General features: G+C 38.4%; 1 protein-coding gene across 4 annotated transcripts in view; it reads right to left on the bottom strand.

Annotated features, from left to right (window-relative positions):
* Positions 1 to 15,340, bottom strand: part of mapkap1 (MAPK associated protein 1) — a 244,219-nt gene that overhangs the window by 14,719 nt on the left and 214,160 nt on the right. For all 4 annotated transcript variants that reach the window (XM_041194304.1, XM_041194305.1, XM_041194306.1 and 1 more), the window contains one exon: positions 642 to 739. In XM_041194304.1, coding sequence (XP_041050238.1) covers positions 642 to 739 — 98 coding nt within the window. The remainder of the gene's footprint in view (positions 1 to 641; positions 740 to 15,340) is intronic.

Raw genomic sequence — 15,340 nt, 5'->3', positions numbered from 1 at the left:
TATGCTCATATGTTAATCTTGCTGCCAATGGTTTCAGAAAAAGAAAACTGTCTTTTTTTTTGGTTTAGAGGATTTATTAGTGCTCTGATGCCATGATGTCAGTTCTTTGCCCTACATGCTCTTTAGAGCTCAGCATGCACAAAATTCCTGTTTGTAGCTGGTCTCTGGAGGTTGAGAGCTCTGTTTAACTGTAAATGTGGGAGAGTGATGTACTTTGCAAAAGCAGTTTAACACAACTGCTAGCATCAGCGTGGGGGGCACTACAACAAAGGTAAATATGCTTAACTTTAGAACAAAAAATGCTCATTTATAGAATAACAGGGCAGTTAGCTGATTTGAAACAAAGCATCACTTGCGCAAACATAACTTTTGAAGGAACTGCTTTAATTCACTTTTTCTGGTGAGGTGTTTACTATTTCTGTAAGATGCAAATTGAAACACTTATAAAGATACAGTGGAATGACTTTTACTGTTGAAATGCAGTAATGATGCCACATTCTCTAGCAAGTCACAAATCATCTTTGAGCTCATTACAGTCAACCTGCATTATAATCCTACATACAGAATTTACTGCCATGCTGTCATTAGGAACCATCTTTTCTTTGGTGACCAGTTTGTGAAATACTTGCGCTGCTACTAACCTTCAGCACAATTTCATTGACTGTATTGGTGTCTGCTTCAAAGTAGAGATGTTTGTGGTCATGATTGCTTAGATAGGTGAGCTTGAATACTGCATGGCCTGCAAAGCAAACAAAGGACAGGAGTCAAACAGATGAACAGAGTTTTACTACGGATGCAGCGTGACAAAGAAACAGATGGCGATATTAATGTCCCATCAGCAGAACAGAAGGAAATTGCATGATGGCGACAGCCTCCACATGTCATTTCAACATCATTCAGGCAAAGCTCACCACAAAGGCAACAGAACCCTTTTTAATATAATTTGATTCCCCATCCTATCACAATGGACAAAGTGCAAAATCAATCATTTGGTTAGTTAGGTCCTCTGTCAATTCTTTTCTGCTCTTTGAGATGGGTTGAGGTGGGGGGAGGGGGGAACGTTGGTGGTGAGAGAAGAAAAGAAACGAGACTGTGCTTGGTATGGCCACTGCAGGAGAAAAAGTATTTAATATTTGTGGTAGATTTATGCAGGCATTTAATGCTTCAGACTAATGTAATATGTTAATAATCTGCTAAATGACCTTTCTTAATGCTATTGCTCAAGGAGGTTATGTTAACATGCATTACGAAAAAAAGCTTTTTAATTTTGTCTTTTCACGTAAAGTCAATTTTTCAAATATATGTTTAATTCAACACCCATTCTAATCAAATAGCTTATGATGATATAGTTTAGTGCAGTGAAAACGTTAAAGCAATGTATATGATTTTTAAATTATTCCTACAGAAAAATGATCGGAACATTAAAAACGCAGTATCATAAGGACAACATTGCGGCATTACTGTTCTTTAATTCGTCAAGGCCATTGTAACCCCATTATGGAGTTTACACTTTGAGTACTGTAACACCAGCATTGCAATATCAGACATAAAGTTACTGTAGAAAAAACTACAAAATAGAAGGCAGAAAACTCACATGTACAGTAACCCTTGTCATTTATATATCCTCTTACACCACAACACAATTGTGGCACAGCGTGTTGGATGCTACCCGACCTGCTGAGCATTTCCAGCATTTTCTGTCTTTATTTCAGATTTACAGCAGGCACAGCGTTTTGCTTCCGTGCTAGAACTGGGGCCTTTTATTGTCTTCATGAGTCAAGTAGTTGCATGGAAAACCTCAGGGGCTTTATTATTATGATTTAGGATTTATTCATCACTTTGGAAATAGTGCTAAGAACAGCCCATCAGCTGCACAAAACCCAAGCAAAATAAACCATTGAATAAGAAATGTAAGTGCATAAAGGGCAGATGGAGTTGCTTAGGATAGATTAGCAGGCCTCAGGTTGCATGGGACCCCCAGGGAGTAGTTTAGAAGCACCCACTTTACAAGTTTGCATTTTAGATTGCTTTGACACCATAGACTGCAGCACAGTGGTACAGGTACATTGCTGTATCAGGCCACTGTTAGATATAACACCAATTAGCATAGCACAATTAACATTTTCAATTGCCCACGTGGCAGGTTGCTGAGCTTGTCTGTCAGGGGAACTACTAAGCAGAGAGAGAGAGAGAGAGAGAGAGAGACAGAATGAAACCAATCCAGATTGCAGTCACATATCTCCAAATATGGACATTGGGGGAAGGAAAAGGCAAGCAAGGGGGAAAAATTATATTGAAATAAATTTATCCCAAACGTACAATGGACTTGTAACTAGGATAATTAGTAACATTTTAGGGATTTTCCTCCAAATGCATCACTGCCTGCAACAATAACAGACCTGCAACACTGAAAGCTGAGGTATAAAAACCACAAAACCTGAATGCTCTCCACATCATTAGTGTCAACTTGTTTACAAGTGTAGAAAAATCAATAACTAGAACATGTGCAAGTTTAATAAGGAAATGTCTTCATTTAGTCAAATATTTTTAAGTCCAGTTTCTCTATACACAAATCTGATTGGTTTCTACAAGCACTTGACGTGGGAAGTGTCCACAATACCTGGCCAGGTAGAACAGATTTGGATTTGATTGCATTATTATCACAATATGCATTGTTCTTCATTGCACATGTTAAGTGAACATGTATCTCCTGAAAATTCAAAATAGCAAACTAAATTGCTTTCTTGAACACTCCAACTTAGTTTTAAGTATGTTCATTTAATAAAATGATATAAAATTGGTGAATGCAGCACAATATTTATTGACTGCTAATTCTTAGCTACAATGGGGCAGCTTTGTGCATGGATAGTAACAGTGAGATTAATAGTGTTCACCATTATAACGGGGTAAATCAGTCAGCAATTTCTGGCTTTTGCACACACACAGTTAAATGTGGAAACCCAGAGTAGCTGTCAGAAATAGGTGCTCCTCCACAGGGTGTGGTGTTACAGTCCTGCCAATAGGTGCTCCTCCACAGGGTGTGGTGTTACAGTCCTGCCAATAGGTGCTCCTCTACAGGGTGTGGTGTTACAGTCCTGCCAATAGGTGCTCCTCTACAGGGTGTGGTGTTACAGTCCTGCCAATAGCCTCAACAGTGAAAAGAATGCAATGGCAGGTACTTGGGAAACTTGGCCCACTAGTTAGTTCCTCACATAAGGTGATTGGAAAAGTTAGAGCTGGCACATTCAGGAGCAAATGAATCTTTAATGGTGTGATAAGTGATAATTACTGTCAAGCAACTTCTCTGACACTGAGAATTAATTTTAAGGCGGGGGTGGGAGCCTCAATCTCTCAGAAGTTAAGTGTTGGAGATGTGTAAAAAAAAACTAAGATTTTCTCTCTCTCAATCCCATCTGCCTTTCCCAATATTTATTCCACTTTTAGATTTACAGCTAATTTGTACTTCCTAGTTTAGACTCTGCATATATCACATGACGATCAGTCAGATTGGCTGAAAAGGCTCACTGTTTCTTGCCCTGCTTACAGGCATTACAGATTCTCCATAGAAGGCGCAGTGGTGGATCAGGTGAGAGATTAGAGCAAGCCCATAAAAACTTTGTCGGCAGCTGTCAACGAGCGGAGATCCAGTCCTTTGCTGAGAACAAAGTCCAGGCCTCGTAGGGCATTTGCTCACTTCTGAGGAGATCTATGGCTTGCTTTTTTAGATGCATTTGTAGAAGTAAATATACCATTAAAAGTAGTAAAGCCAAACACTGAAAGGATAATTTCATATTATGAACACAGCATTAAAAAATTCTCATTAAGATTGTGCTGTATCAAACACATTTGTTTAAGGTTTTGCAATGGAATATAAAAGCCGCATTTTTGTTGTACGACTGCACATTCAACAGTGAGCATTAAATACCTCTAGATGCAAATTTTTACATAAAATAACTATTAAAGGTTACAATTTCAAGTCTCAAATTACTCAGTTACCTTAAAGCTTTTGTTAATTTCTTCATGACAATGTATCTACACAACAATGCAAACCTGAATATATAAGGAAGTTTTAAACAGTTCAATTTTGCACAACCTTTTAAAATCTTAAAATAACCCACCATTCTTGAACAGAAGAGATTGTGTCTTCCAATAAAGGGTAGCTGTTGTGAAAGGTAAACACTTTTCAAACACTATTGACATATTAGGATTAAATTTCAGTTTACAAGCCCGGAATTAAAATTGGTCACAATATAGTGATAAAAATAATAAATGTTACAGAGAAAAATTCTGCCTCTAGATTTGGCTAAAGTCTACTCCTTCAAAAAACAAAATCAAGACATCTAGTGGCAGTAAAAGATTACTACACTAACCTTGGATCTTTGCCCCAGGGTGAAAGGTGGCAAAGCTATCAAACTATAGTGAAATAAATAAGACAGAAAATAAAATGCTGTAACCCTGACTTAAAAAGTGCTTTAAAATTACCGAAAATGGTCATCTCTCATTGGAAAAGTGTTGGCAAACTTTTTGGCAGAAAAGAAAGAGACATTAAATCATTTTCATTACGTGCCACCTCAAGATAATGTAACAACATGTTTGAGATGATTTACATTGTCTGGTTCTGAAATGAACAAAGGCTTTTATAATATTTGCTCTGGAAGATGATTAAACAATTCAATTTACATAATAAAACCTCATTCTGAATTCTATATTCATTGCATGGGGGTAATTTTACACAAGAAAACTATGATCTCGAGGGGGATTTTAAGTAGTTTTATTGTGCTACTCTTTCTGTTTAAAAATCTTAGGTTAATGACTTGATTTGCTTTCAGAAGTATGTGGTTTGAGTTACTGGTTATATTGCAGGAAAAAAAGTGAACAAAAATTAGTTTGCAGAAAAAGATGAACGCATCATTATTCCAGCAACTGCCCTGGCACCGTTTGACTTTTATTCTTCAGTAAAATACACAACAATCCATTTCTAGGAGAGGAATACTTTAGGCCAAAGTATCCCTCCAGCACTCCCCTCCAATCACAGATTTTGTTATTACAAATAATTCTCGATATGCATGCAGTGAAGTCATATTAAAAATAATGCTTTTTTTTTTAAGCAGTTACCTCAAGGAATAAATCTTTTACAAAGGTCAGGATTTCTACCGTACAAATTTCTTGTAAGGCTAGTCATTTGAGATCATGTTACATTGTCGCAACCAATCAGGTGAAATGGTCAGTGAATTTGTCCCCTTCAGGAGTATACAATGCAATCTACTAACCAGGATATTCATCATTTTACAAAGGATGTACTGAAAATTTTTGTCTAATAACTCAAACACCCAAGGAATATCTTAGTCTTGAATCTGGTCATAAAATAGCACAGAACTCTTCTAATAACATGAAACTCGCGTGTTCTCCCACATCCAAATAAGGCATGTTAAAATAACAAAAAGCCATTAGCTGAGCCAAGTGAACCTTAGCATCACATTGGAGCTTATGATGAGGTGATTGCTAATAGCATGTAATGTAGTGTAGACCAACCATAATCACTTTATGTAAAGGCTTAAAGAGAGGCAAAAGCTTATAGATATCTATTTTTGTGACTCCAAAAGGTATGTGACCCCAAAAAAGTACAAGACCATAAAGCACAGTACACAGGTCCCCATCCAATCCCAACTATACAGAGAAATATACAACTAGAGGTAAAAACAATTCGCTTGTGGCAGGCCTGCCTTAAATCTTCATTGCAAAATTGGTGCAACAAACCATGGAATTAACCTTTAATATTAATATTGGGGTTTGCTGAGGAATAGCACTAAAACAATCCTTTGCCATTGCTTATAGTCCCCATTGCAAAAGCTGTTCCCTAGCCACCAACTCCACTTCACTCCCTAGCAACTGAGATCACTAAGAATGCCTATTTTCACCTCCTTAACAATGCCCAACTTTGCACCTGTCTCATTTCATCTGATGCTGAAACCCTCAGTCATGCCTTTGTTACCTCAAGATTTGACTTTTCCAACACACTCCTGGCTGGTCTCCCAAATTCTACTGTCCATAAACTTGAGAACATTCCAAAACTCTGCTGTCCATGTCTTAACTTGCAGAAAGTCTTATTCCTCTAACGCTTATTCTTGCTGACCTACAATGCTTTTGGTTAAGCAATGTTTCGATTTTAAAATTTTCATCCTTATTCCTAAATCCTTCCAAGGCCTTACCCCTCACCATCTTTGTAATCTTCCCAAACCCCACAACGCTCCAAGGTATTTGTACTTCTCTACTTCTGGTATATTCAATTTTAATTGCTCCACCATTGATGGCTGTGCCTTCAGTTGCCTAGGCTGTAACTCTGGAAGACCCTCCCTATACCGCCCTACCTCATGTTCCTCTTAAGAGATTCCTGAAAACTTACCTCTTTGGTTAAGCTTTTGGTCATCTAACCTAATATCTCCTTATGAGGCTTGGTGTCATACTTTGTTTTAAAATTGTTCTGCTTTATTACATTAAAGGCGCTATATAAGTAAAGTTGTTGTTGAAGCCTGGCAGCTATTGCCCACCATGAATTGCATGGACGTTTAGATTGTGGATTTCTCTGCCCTTTAGGACAATTTGCCCCATAGAGCATCAGCAATTTTGTCTCAGGAATTACTGAAGTGGACAAGTTATTTCTACACTTGCAAATTAAATGTGGAAAGATTTGGCCTTTTTGAAATCAGTTTAGTACAGTGGTAAATCGGGTGAAAGATGCTTGGCTCGTTATGATCGGTTTAGGGACTAGTAACTTTTAGTTCAAAGTTGACAAAGTTTGAAATCCCAGTTACCCACTAGGAGAACAAAGCCACATGATTCCACTGTTTTAAACAAAAGAAAACTTTACTATACAAGGTCAGAAAAGCAAAACAATTCACAATATCTATCTTACACTCTAACACTCAGAATTAACATGAGGTAAATTTGAATTAGCAGGCAAACTGTGGTTGAACAGACCGCATTATACATTACATGACAGATGTGACCAAGACAGCTCCCAGGTTTCTCAGCAACCCACCCAATACGTTGGTGACCACTGTTTAAACTCTGTCTCCCTCATGAGGGGTTTCAACTCCTCACTTTCGAAGATCTAGCCCCAGAATCCCCTCAAAAGCTGCTCTGACTTGGACTACCTCAACGACTGCTTACCTCCTGATAGTTCAATCTCTTGAGACTGCGTTCCACGGAATTCACAAAGCTGCACTTCCATCTCTAACTACCGTCACAATTCCAACTCTTTCACAAATTGCAAGCTTCACTAAGCTGGCATTGCCTCTGGGTTTCTCCAAACTACAGACTCCTAGCTGCACCTAACTATAAGTGGCTCCTAAGGCTTCTCTGAGCCCTAACTGTCTGGCGCAGAACCAGTGACCTTCTGCTGCCTTCTCAGCTCCCCAGGACCTCTCCTGAGCCCTGACTGCACTGAACAGCTCCCAGGCCTTCTTTGAATGCTGCAAACAACACAAGGTCCAAACTAGAACTAGCCCCCTCTCCCAGCAAGTGCACAGATAAATTGAAACCACAGAACCTTTTTAAGCTCCATCCATCTCCCTGACAACGTAACCTTTCAGGGTTCACTGAATGCTTTTAAAACTAATTTAGCTTTAACGCTCAAAACAAAACATCTCTCTGGACGGCACTTCTTTGTAAGCTGTGTAAACATTATGCCTCCAGTTCTCCAGCTAAGTAAGCCCACCTGCTGTTTTATGGCTCCATCTCTTCAATTCTGACTCTATTAAACATGGGTAACCTTCTGAATTGCCATTTTCTTTTGGGTGTTCTGGCAATCTATAACACCCAGCATTTTAGTTACCTTACTTTCACAACAACAATCTTCCTAGAACTAAACATAGCGCTAAAATATTAACATGCTCCATGAACTAGATAGTCATCACAGGCTTTACACTGTCAGATCTTGAATTCCATGACAAGTAATACAGCGACAATCTAGTCTAAACAATTGTTCTCCAGAGCCACCGTTAAGTTTCCTGTTAGTAGATAGGCCGACTGATGCTCCAAATTCTGAACAGGAAATGTAGATTCAGGGAGTAGTTAAATTGCCTATGGTAAACCTCAAATACTCAAAATTTATGTCCTTAACAGTGGGGACAAGGAGGGTACACATGGTTAATGTAAAACAGTTGTTCGCAGGAACTCTGATCACAGAAACTTCACAGCATTGGCAACCTGCAAGACTGCTCCACTGAGTACCTTCCTTAAAACCACATTCGTCTCTTATTAGGCAAACCTCAAAGGATTAGAAGGATAGTTTTCTTAAACAAGTTGATTTTACGTGAGCGTGCTAATAGCTGTGCAACCAAATACTCTGTGCTCCTTGGATGAGAAAATCTGCATAGTAAACTAACTTCACCAATTCCGTGCTCCTAATCAGAATGAGAAAAAGCCGCAATACTGGAGTACCAATTCCAATCCATATCCATTTAAGCACGGCGTCACGTTGGGAATTTGGGTAACAACAAAGAGAAAGATGCCTCCATGTCTGAAGTCTTAGCACTGACTATGTTAAATGATCTTCTAGAGCTGCTGGAAAGTTTATTTTTGAGGCGAGAGAAATCACAAGTTGCATTCATGATCTAGTCCAACATATTAAAAGTCATGTGTGAATGATCTTCTGCTACAGGAGTGGGGCTTTTCTGTAGTTTACACCAATTTCAAAACCTAGAATTAGCATGAAGGAAACATTTTCTAGAGAAAATAAAGAATGAACTTAAACTAAAATAAATATGAAAGGCAAAGCCACAGGCCAAAAACGTATATGGTGTTGAAGGAAAATGTCATTATTTAAATCAGTTGGTGTGAAGATGAAGTGAATGTATCGCAAAGAAACAGCAAACAATAATCATGTTGTAGCAGGGGTGGTGGGATGGAATGAGGCGATCTTTTATCAAAAGGGAACAAGTCAATTATTTGCTGGGCAAAAAATCTCCATCATCGCCTGTCCCTACCATTTTCCATTGGTCTGACTCAGATTACTTATGGTATGTGGTGGACTGTGACTTAAGCTCAACTTTTACACTAACAGAAATGTTCTGCAGGTTATATTTTAAAATGTAGAAATATTTCTACAAAAATGAGAAACTAAATACTAGTGACATATTAATTAGAGTTTCCTACTGTTTGCATTGTAAAAAGGGCAATTAAACATAATTATGATTTACTAACCATTAAGATAAATTCCCAAATCGGAAATTGTCAAATAATTTAAAAAGTATTTTAAGCATTTGACAAAAAGCCCCCAGTGGTACTAATGTCCAATGTATTTTAAAAGTCTCAATGAAAAAAATCTTAATTAGAGGCTCATTAGTATGTAAATGCATGCATGTTTTGTTACAACTGAGTAGGGATGGCTCTACAGAAAACCCTATTTAAAAAGTTATTACAACAAATGCAAAGCTTACTATTGGTTGGTTTACAAATTTTTTTCCAGACAAGAGAAATAATGCTACTTTCTCAATTCAGATGTTGGCTATGCAACATCTGGTTTAATGAGGCACTTATGTTTGCTCTGACTTTTTGTTATACTGGTAGCAAATTAAAAAATAGTCAGACACATGCATAATTTTCTCTCAATCTTTTATATATACAAATTAACTGCTTGAACAGCTGCTCTTCAATATATTGTCTTCAAATGGGAGGCTAAATAGAAAGTGTTTTCTGGCTATATAATAACATGGAGTGCTCAGGCCGTTTGAGTCCGCTCCCCACATGTGTACACACACTAGAATGAGTTATTAGATTGTGGCCAAGAATGGAATCTTTGACCAGTTCTCCACTTCCCTCCCCAGCCTACAGGGCCAAACACCAGCAACTCCAAATATGCTGCCTGACCTGTTAAGTATTTCCATCATTTCATGTTTTGAAATAAAGACAAAGTGGTGGAAATACTCAGCAGGTCTGGCAGCATCTGTGGAAAGAGAAACGAGTTAACATTTCAAGTTGAATATGACTCTTCAGAACATTCTGAAGAGGAGTCATATCCAACACGAAGCTCTGTTTCTCTCTCCACAGATGCTACCAGACCTGCTGAGTGCTTCCAGCATTTTCTGTTGTTATTTCAGATTTCTAGCACCTGCAGTATTTTGCTTTTGTGTTATTGAGTAATTTTGGTTGCTCCTGGTGAAGAACTGAGGGAAAAGCTTGTTATAAAGGAAGTTAAAACAGAGAATGCTTGATAAATGAGAGCTGGAAAAGTACTGACCACAGGAGGATTAGACAGAATGAAGAATGAATGGTATTTAGGATGCACGCATTCAGAAAATGGATTAAAAGAATATTCTCTGGGCTAGGAAAACAGGCAGAAACAGATCATCAAGTTTGTTAAAGTACTGAAACATCTGAATGAAAGAAACAAAACAGACTTATTCAAGCATAAAATATTTTAAAATACTGGGATAACAACGTGTAGTAACAGGATATTAAAAAGTAGATTTCACCAAAACTGCAAATCCAAGATATTCCTTTTTTTCAAAAATAGTAATGTAAGTGAGATAGCTTACATTTTGTTTTGACATTGGGAAGCATTGATAACAAATTGGGGCAGGGGGAGAGGGGTGTTACGTATTGCTACTTTCAAGCATCAGAATTCCCTGCAGAACTGCAAACCTCTACGGTAACTTTTGATAGTTCTTCCCAAAAAAAGTGACTAGTCTCTACAGTTGTGTTTTGCTCGGCCAGTTATACTTCAATACATTGAGGAGTTGAGTAGAACAGAACAACAAAGCAGTTTCTGATGGCTCAAATTCCAGAATCTCGTTGATCGTGACACACTTAACCTGTCATCAAACATCTTTGATGTGACAAGGTATGAGCTACAACAATGTTGAATTTAAAAAAAAGTTCATGGAATTAATATTAAAAGTAGAAAAGATGGCTTAATCATAACATTCTGCTACTTCTATAATATGTCAAACCAGCCATCACTTGTAGCATGACACTGAGGTTTAAATGTGCAAATTAATTGGAATAGTCTCATCTAACTAGGCTAATTCACACCAAGATTATGGGATCCATATCAAGAACAGAAAAGACTGCTTCACTCTGTGCCAAGCTGACAAAAACCTCCTTATTAATACATTGGTTAAATGGCAGGGACTGCAGTGACTCGCTGTGCAAGAGCTAAACTCTTTGCTGCAGTCTCCCACATCCTTATCCTTATCTTACAGATTTCCCCCTCTACCAACTGAGCCCTTTTGGAATGCATTGCAATGCACCTTGTAAATCACAGTACACCCCACTGCCACCACCACCATCACCTCACCAGTCTTGTTTTAGGAACAGATGATAAATAAATCAAAGTGCACTAAGCAGTGCTTCCACATGGCAATCGCCTCCTTCTTTCCTTCTGCAGCTCATCAATCAAACTATTGTCTACTTGAAAGCCAAGGCTTGTAAATGTCATCTCCACTCAAGCCCAAGGAGAAGAAAATCAAAATGTTGCAAGGAGTTTTAATTGGATAGTGTAATTAAACTAAAAAAACCCCGACAGACCAGCTTTGACAGGATAGCTAAGACCCTTTTTAATAGGCTATGAAATAGTATTTGTTACAATGAGACAATATGCATCATGATTATTTATTCTGTGCTTCCAACCTGGGTATTACTGTCGCTTGCTGTAATTTTACTTCGATTTTGAATAAGTTGAATGAATTTTAACATGATCAAACTCTTTATTCGTACATTTAAAAGGGAAACAAACATGCATCTACACACTGGAACACAAAATAAGCTTGATCCAGATGCACTATCTGTAGTGAGCCTAAGAAATTAGACTGAATTCAGATTGTTTTTTTTTTAAAGCTAGCACTTCTCTAAGGGATGGAATTTATATGATTAAATCTTTTCAATTCTGACTTTTCTTTATGGAACCCAATTTTAATAATCTCAAGAATGGCTTTCGAGGAGAGGGGGAGAAATAAAGAGAAGGGAAAATGAGTACAAAAGATAATTTCTCCAGAATTGATTTTTTGTTATTTAGATCTCCTCTTTCTCTTACGCGCTCACAAGTTGAGAACAGGGAGGTGGCCTATTCAGAGGGATCTACAGCCATCTGGAGGTGCACAATAACCGTTACAGTTGCTACTTCTCCCACCGCAGCCCCACCCACCCCCACTCTACATAGGTATATTACAGAAAACAAAATGAATTACCTATTCTTAGTACCTTTTAATGAATAATTAAACACACCCATGAAAAGCAGTAACCACAGTATCCACAATATTTTAAGCATCTATTTTCGGTATATTTTCTAATTGGCCAGGATTTGCAATGGGATATATCAAGAGCGGAACTCCATACCAATCAATCAGAATAGTGGAATGAACTGAAGCCTCGAACCAGGATCAGAAGAAAGAATCTTACAAATCAGTCCCAGCACAGACCTGGACTGGCATAGATGCAACAAGGAGTTAAAATAATGTCGATGCTAACTACTACAGCCAAATCACATTATATAGGTTTTGGCAATTATGGGGCACGACAGTACTCCACAATTTAAAGTCCAAAGTTTTTTAAAAAATTATTCAACACATCCTTGTCCTCATTACAGAAATGATTACTATTTTCAAATTATAACACAAAGTAAAAATGCACACTTTTCTGTAAATGGCTCCAACAGTAGTGTTGCATCCCTGGAAAAAATACACTGAACAGTTTGAGGTAGTGGGCAAGATGTTTTTACTTACATATCACTAGTTGCAGCTGTTCTTCTCCGGCACTCGATCCAACATGGATTAAGTAGCACCAAGTAGGGAAAATGCATTAACAGAGAAATTTGCATGTGGCTTTTACATCTTGCCAAAAACAACAAATTGGCACCAGGGCTCAAGTATAGATTATCTTGTCTGACAACTGTGAAAGCATCCCAAGTAGTCCAAATGTATTAAAAACTGGACCTATACCAAGCTGGCACTTGCTGCTCTGTATTGAATCTATACCAGCACTTTAGGAATGCTCATATAGGATATTTCTTAAAACAAACTGTTTTCTCAGTAGTTTTACCAGAGCTGTTGAGGGGACTTGTCTTGCTGGGTACTTTGCCAAAAAAATAAATTGGCATCATACTGATATTTTTTGAACTCATTGTTCGTATGTAATAAGTCACAGAAGAGGCCAGTATTAGCGGGAAATCAGTAAGCACATATTAAACTAATTAAAAATATCTTCTTTTAAAGTTTGCTTCCAGTGCAATCCATATTACAGTGAGATTCTAGGCATTAATTACACAGAATGGAGTAAATATAAGGAAGGGGCACCGGAGGGCACAACACTACATTAGCATGTGTCAAGTATCTTTGGTTTTAAATGAAAACTACATAAAAGCATTTCTGCCATCAATTTTGCTATCACTAACAGCCAGCATGAATTCTGCAAGAAAAGCTATTTTCGTGCAGATGTGAAATTCAATGAAAAAGACCGACTCTTGTAGGAACATCAATCAAAACGTCGGCCGCAGTGACAGATCTCAACGGTGAGGGAGGGTTAAAGGTCACAGGTTAAGGAAAAAGCCAAGCTCTGGTTCAGCTCTAATATCTCTGCGGTGGAAGTCTTGGAAAGGTACACCCTCCTGTATTAGCCTACCATCATTAATCTTCTTGCCACCTTCTTTAGCTAGTCAAGCAGAACCGCTCAATAGAAACTATATGATGGGGCGCTACTACGAAGGCCCAGTCCCCATTATCAGGTTAACATTCTGTTAAGCCCCTCTGCAGCAATGGAATGATAACTCTTGAAGAGATCAAGGTCACATGATGTACTGCATGCAATTAATGACAAGTGGGATTTAACAGTATAGTGCAGTGCTCACAAAAGAAGGAACTGAAATGTCTTTGTTACATTTAATAGTCTGAAACAAAGCAATCTTTCATCCGGTATCAAGGTTTGACATATATATTAGCATACTAGCATTCCCTAACATTTCCAAATGGTACAATACCAAATGCTTTTTTGCTGGTTTGTGCATAAGCTAGGGGAATAAAAAGGTGCTAATTGGTTAAATCAATGTATCATTGCAGATGCACTGCATCTAAAAAGCTATTTAATTATTGGTTGGATTGACAAGCCATTTTGAAAGGTGAACTTAAAATACAGTATTGCTGGTTCTATATTGTGAAGCGCACCAAATAATAGGATTAAAACCCTTATCTTTCAAGAGAAAAAATGAACCAACTGAAACAATAAACTGCAGAGGGATGTGATTAAAATGTTATTTAAAACAAGTTTTGCTGGAACGAGAGACATGCTGTCGAAGCTTTTCACCTTGCACTCATCAGGACAGATTCGCAAGAATACCAATTGTAAAGGGAACAACAATGAGAAGAGGGTGCTCATTGGTTGGCAGGTGGGCTCTGATTGATACAGGCGTTGTCATGGAGAATGCACCAGGGAAAAGTTAACTGCCAAGCTTTTGTTTAAATTCAAACCAGGCAAGTTGATTCTGATTGGTCAAAGTCTTGTCATGGAGAATGAACCAGGGAATGGCTGCCACCCCCAAACTTTTGTTTAGTTGAAGGCGGCGCAATGCATGGGCATGCTCCTTCTCTCTGCAAGCGGAGAAGTCAAATGAGCTAGTTGAGAGCTAGTTATTGAGCTAGTTGAGAAATCTGACAATGGGTTCTCTGCTGCTGTCTATCACAAACCTATTTTCACTGGTCAATACACGCGTTGGGCTTCCTACAGTTCCATGCGCTGTAAGATTGGTTTTATTGACAGCCTCACAATTGGGGCCTGAGCCATTTGCTCACCATGCAAGCTTGATGATGAAACAAAGCGTATCAAAGCCATCCTGCTGGATCGACGTTATCCTGATCAGATCATGGCTCGCTGTATATTGTGCAAACTCACGAATGAGCCTAAGGCTGGTGCTTTCAGTCCTGGAAATAGCCCAGGCTACCTCAGATTAACGTGGAAGGGAAGGTGTCTGAAAGATTTGAGCAACAGGTGAAGCTAGCCATTCCATGCTGCCATTATGCAGTTGCAACACGAGTGGTATTCTCCACTAACAGGAAGCCAAAAAGACATTCTGCCCATCACACAAATGAGTAATGTGGTATATGAATTTTAGTACTGATGTGATGCCATGCATGCAGGCTGTTACGTCCCAATAACCGGCAGATTGTATCAAACAACATGTCCCTTCAGCCGTTTGCAACGGACAAAGTACTGACCGTACCCAACCATCAAAACTCAAAACTTGTCTAACATTAGACGTGATCCCACGATTGGACAGCACTAACTAAACAATCCTGATTGTGCTAAGAATTACACTCACAACCAACTGAAGATTATCAGTTGAGCTTGCAGT

This window comes from Carcharodon carcharias, chromosome 8 (genome assembly GCF_017639515.1).
Source record: "Carcharodon carcharias isolate sCarCar2 chromosome 8, sCarCar2.pri, whole genome shotgun sequence".
Taxonomy (NCBI): domain Eukaryota; kingdom Metazoa; phylum Chordata; class Chondrichthyes; order Lamniformes; family Lamnidae; genus Carcharodon; species Carcharodon carcharias.
The sequence above is the reverse complement of the archived record's forward strand: the minus strand, read 5'-3'. Positions and strand labels throughout refer to the sequence as shown.